Source organism: Chenopodium quinoa, unplaced genomic scaffold (assembly GCF_001683475.1).
Source record: "Chenopodium quinoa cultivar QQ74 unplaced genomic scaffold, ASM168347v1, whole genome shotgun sequence".
Classification (NCBI taxonomy): domain Eukaryota; kingdom Viridiplantae; phylum Streptophyta; class Magnoliopsida; order Caryophyllales; family Amaranthaceae; genus Chenopodium; species Chenopodium quinoa.
Window position 1 is genome coordinate 4,199,269 of NW_018744469.1, and position 5,324 is coordinate 4,204,592.

General features: G+C 41.9%; 1 protein-coding gene across 1 annotated transcript; it reads right to left on the reverse strand.

Annotated features, from left to right (window-relative positions):
* Positions 1-851: 851 nt before the first annotated feature.
* LOC110697598 lies at positions 852-2,850 on the reverse strand. Its single transcript, XM_021874987.1, has 3 exons — positions 2,200-2,850; positions 1,899-2,096; positions 852-1,751 (listed from the first exon to the last, which is right to left on the reverse strand). The coding sequence occupies exons 1-3, from the start codon at positions 2,848-2,850 to the stop codon at positions 852-854; spliced, it is 1,749 nt and encodes a 582-aa protein (XP_021730679.1).
* Between the last annotated feature and the right edge of the window lie 2,474 nt (positions 2,851-5,324).

Sequence of the window (5,324 nt, forward strand, 5' to 3'; positions counted from 1 at the left end):
CATAAGGGAGAAATTTTCAAGAAGGGTTATTTGCAGCCGCTATTGAAATGTGTCACCCTAGAAAGGGGGAAGGAGGTACTAGAGGATCTGCACTCAGGTTTTTGTGCATCACACATAGGTGGCAGGTCTCTAGCAAAAAGGGCATGGCGGCAAGGTTATTTTTGGCCCACTCTTGAGGCAGACGCCATGGAAATGGTGAAGAAGTGTGACAAGTGCCAAAGATTTTAGAAATCAAGAAATGGGTCAAAAAGGATTGCTAAGGGAAAGAGAAGAAGGATGAATTGGATTTTAGAAATCAAGAAATGGGTCAAAAAGGGTGAAAAATTCAGGAAAGGCTGGAAAGGCCGCTGGTAGCGGCTTGGGACCCGCTGCCAGCGGCTAAAGCAGAGCTTTTGGATCTTCTTTGCTGGAAGACCCGCTGGCAGCGGCTATACTGCGTAAATTTTTTTTTTTTTTTTTTTTTTTTTTTTTTTTTTTTTTTTAGAAAAAATAAACGTGGAGGGGGGGTACCCGCTGGCAGCGGCTTTTGAGCAGCTACCAGCGGCTGGGACAGCAAAAGGGGAGGTTGGGCTGCTGGAAGACCCGGTGGTAGCGGCTGCAGAGCAGCTGCCAGCGACTACTGCAGGGATAGCCCCCCTTTGGCCTGTTTTGCTCTGTTTTTGCTGCTCTTCGCGCATAACAAATACTCCCAAGGCATCCACCTACACAAACACAATAAAAATACTCTTCACATCACAAGAAAAATAAAAAACTAAACTACAAGAAGAAATGGGGAAGATTTTCGATCGGGTTGCCTCCCGATTAGCGCCTTTGTTTTACGTCGTTGGCTCGACGCGGCTCATCCCACTTCGCTACTCCATTGATGGCTCGTAGAGATCGATGCACTCCACGTTCTCGGTTTTGAAACCCTCGAAGTAGGGTTTGAGCCTTTTTCCATTCACTTTGAACATGTTGTTGGTCTCTAAACTCCGAATTTCTACCGCTCCATGCGGATAGACCTTGTCAACTTGAATTGGACCCTTCCAACGGGAGCTCATCTTGTCATGCCACACCTTATTCTTTGCTTTGTGGTATACCTGGGATAATTTCTTGCCCGGAAATGATGACGGGGTGGGTGTTGCCCCTAGTGGTATAGGTGGAAGCTTGGACTGTTCATTCAATTCCGCCACCTTCACCTGCACATTAGTAGGTATAGAAGAATCCAAGCAATCACCAGACACAACATTAGTAATAGGTGTGAGGAGCTCATCCCCATGATCAATGTTAGAAACATCATGCAATATTGGATCGACAACATTTATAGAATATAAAGAATGAGTATCAACAGGATACTTTATGGTATCATAAATGTTATACACAATTGCTTTCCCATCAACCTCCATAGTCAAAGAACCGGTAGACACATCGATTTTTGTCTTAGCAGTCTTTAAGAAAGGTCTTCCTAACAGGATAGGGGCTGCTTGTTTGTCATGTTCCATGTCAAGGACGTAAAAGTCAGCAGGAAAGATCAATCCATCAACCTTAACAAGTACATCTTCTACTACCCCCTTAGGATATACATTGGACCTATCAGCTAACTGAATTACTACCCCAGTTTCATGCAAAGGCCCAAGTTCTAAAGATTTAAACAGGGAGTAGGGAATGACATTGATTGATGCACCTAGATCCAACATGGCTCGGTGTAATGTGGTGTCTCCTATTGTAACAGGAATAGTAAACATACCAGGATCACCACATTTTTCTGGGAGTTTCTTTTGGAAAACTGCAGAAACATGAGCACTCACCTTCACTTTTTCTTTTCCTCCCAACCTGTGCTTTCTCTTGATCGTACACAGTTCCTTCATAAACTTAGCAAAACGAGGAACACTTTTAATCACATTCAAGAGGGGCATATTTACCTCACATTTGCTGAAAGTCTCATAAATATCCTTGTCTTTCTCATACCTTCGAGTATCTTGCAAGGCTTCTGGGAAAGGTGGCACAGGCTCATAAGAGGTAAAGGTTGGAGGATTCGCCTTAGTTTCTTGTTCTACTTCCTCCTCCTCAACTCCAATCAAGTCTTTAGCCTTCTTAGGTGCAACTACAGTTTCTTGCAACTTTTTTGCCACTTCTCAATGTTATTGCATTAACTTGTTGCTTAGGGTTCAGCTCCGTTTGGGATGGAAGCTTTCCAGAGTCCTTAGCTTCAAGTCGGCTTACTGCACTTGAGATTTGACTGACTTGATTCTCCAGGTTTTGAATACTTGATCTGGTTTCTTGTTGAAACTGCATCATATTCTGCTGCATGGTAGAAACATTAGAAGTTAGTGATCTAATCATTTCTTCAGTTGACATATTACCTGAATTAGAGCTTTGGCCTTGAGGTGTTAGGAACGGTGCCCTATATTGCTGAAACTGTTGTTGACCTTGAGCATGCTGATGTTGTTGGTTTCCTTGGGAATTCCCATATCTCAAATTTGGATGATCTCTCCATCCTGGGTTGTAGGTATTTGAAAAGGGATCATATCTTCTTTGCGGACCTTGCCCTTGAAAACCTAAGGCGTTGGCCTGCTCATTCTGCTCCTCTTGTAATTGAGGACATGTATCAGTGGGATGTCCCATGGAGGTGCATAAACCACAAGCATTCAGTTGCTGCGGATTCCTTGAGTTCACCATGAACTCACGCATCATAGAAGTCAAATCAGCTACTTGACTCTCTAACTCAGTTGTATTCGAATTTGCTAAATTCACCCGGCGCGTGGGAGTTCTCTGACTGAATTGCCTAGAATTTTCTGCTAGCTCTGCAATCAACCTAGTTGCATCTCCTGGAGTCTTATTCACTAGCCCTCCACCACTTGCTGCATTCACCATCCTCAAGTCATCATCAGTTAGACCTCCATAGAAGTATAGGATGAGGTCTTGATCGGAATACCCATGGTAAGGACAGCTAGCACACAATCTCTTAAATCTCTCCCAATACTCATACAAGGATTCATCTTCCTTCTGATCCACATTGCTGATAGCTTTCTTAAGGCTTGCAGAAATAGTGGCTGGGTAGTACTTCTCAAGGAAACACTTCCTTAAATCTGCCCAAGTTGTTATGCTACCTGGGGGAAGATAGTAAAACCAATCCTTTGCTGCATCTTTGAGAGAAAAAGGAAATGCTCTCAACTGAATTTGTTCATCAGTCATCCCAATCGGTTTCATGCTAGTGCAAACCACATGAAATTCTGCCAGATGTTTATTCGGATCTTCGCCTTTCATGCCATGGAATGCCGGCAATAGATGAATTAGACCGGATTTGATCTCAACATTAGTACCTTCCTCCAACTGCTGGTATGCAATGCACAACGGTTGTTGGTTCAAGTTAGGGGCTGTAAGTTCTCTTAGAGTTCGATTGTCAGCCATCTCCTCTTCTTCTTGAATATTGAAGGAGTACGTTGATTCACTAGGGGTTGTTTTTGCCTCTTTTCGCAACCTGGAAATATTCCTTTCAATTTCTGGATCAAACTGCAAAACTTCTTTGTTAGCAGAACGGGTACTTATCATACCCTAGCGAACAAACAAAGAAAGATAGCTAAGAACAGTCCTAAAATAAATTCTACTAAGATAAACAATTAAAAAGTAACGCCTTAATTCCCCGGCAACGGCGCCAAAATTTGGTGTGCCTCAGTCGTATGCAACCAAAAATATCACAACTAAGCTAACTGCAAATAAACGTAGTTAGGGAAGTCGAGTTCGAATCCACAGGGAAAAAGGGACTAATAACTGGAAACCTAAGTGGAAATACTCTAGGACGGTAGTAACCTAAGTAACGAGGGGGGTTTTCACGAGCAATGATGATAAATGAACTAAGTAAGAACAACGAACGTAATGAATAGGTAATCAATGAGAAGAACGGTCTTGGTTATGCGAAATCCACTAATGAACATACAAATTGATCATAGAAGTCTCCTCAATCAAGCTCTATTGAACACCTTGTTGTAGAATTCCTAGATTCTAAATTCTCATAAATAGTTAGAAATAGCAAAGCGCTCCTTTCTAACCCTTTCCAATGCACAATTCAAGACAAGCGCTCTAAATTATCCACAAGAAGAAAATAAACGGAGAAATCAACAAGGATTGAATAAATTAACACAAGCGGTCTAATTTCTTCAATAATATTATTCCCTCTTCAAGTTATCAACCAAAAGCATGCATCAATAACCTAAAGTTGCTACTTTGGAAAGATTAATTAGATGCAAGCGAATCCAATAATTCTAACCTAGCAATTGATTAAAGCAAATCATGAAATTAATTCAAGGAACAATATATATTCAATAGATATTAAGAGAAGAAAGATCTCACAATTCGTAGCTAAAAGCTTCAATCTTTAACCAAGAATCCGGAAGATTAAGCTTCCATGGATTCTAATTCCAAAACAAAGAATTCTGAAAATTCCAAGAAAACCCTAGAAAGCTTTTTTTTCTCAAAACTTAATTCTCCTTTTCTTCTTCAAACTTAATTAAAACTAAGCTATTTATATGTTTCTATATTTTAATAACATAACACAATAATAATAATAAAATAATATCCAAAACACGAGCCAAAACAAAGCCAAATTGCTGAAAATTAACCAAAACAGCCCGAATTTCTGCCAGAGCCGCTGCCAGCTGCTCTGGACCCGCTGGCAGCTGCTCTGGCAGCCCCTCACTCTGGTATACCCGCTGCCAGCGGCTCTGGCCAGCTGCCAGCGGCCCTGGCAGCGGTTCCTGCTGTTTTTGCCTTCTTTCCTTGCTTCTTCTTCTTGCTTTGCTTCACCTTTTCCTCAAGCTTTCTTCCTTGCTCTTCCATGCTCCATCACAACTCTCAAATCACGAGCCAAGGTCCATCCTTCTTACATAACTCTTCATTGGTTCCCGAGCTCACTCACTCACTTATACTCATAAATCCCGCCTTTTGCACATAAGTGAGATCACAGCCCAAAACTCACAAAAGCTAACAAAAGTACATATAAAGCATCAAAACACACCCTAAAATGCTTCTCTCAACCCATGATAAGAAGGCTTATCAAAGCTCATACACCGTCCAGCTACTGATCTGACGGCTATTCTTGAGGCAGACGCCTAGTGCCATTTGCCAAATGGGGCATGGACATTTTGGGCCCGTATACGCCTGCTACAGGCGAACGGCGATATGTTCTAGTCTTTGTTGACTACTTCACCAAATGGGTAGAAGTAGAGGCGGCTAAAGGCATAAAGACAAAGGATGTTATCTCCTTCATTTAGAGGAATATTATCACCTGGTTTGGGGTACCTATTTCTATGGTCTTTGACAATGGCCCTTAGTTTGAGACGCCTACCCCC

Excerpts from the sequence above, each read along its gene's own strand:
- LOC110697598 (XM_021874987.1), bottom strand. The coding sequence starts at position 2,850 with ATGGTGAATGCAGCAAGTGGTGGAGGGCTAGTGAATAAGACTCCAGGA. Across the intron at positions 2,097-2,199 it reads TCAGTCAAATCTCAAGTGCA|TTGCAAGAAACTGTAGTTGC; the intron begins GTAAGCCGACTT and ends GTGGCAAAAAAG. Across the intron at positions 1,752-1,898 it reads AGACTTTCAGCAAATGTGAG|AAACTCCCAGAAAAATGTGG; the intron begins GTAAATATGCCC and ends GTTTTCCAAAAG.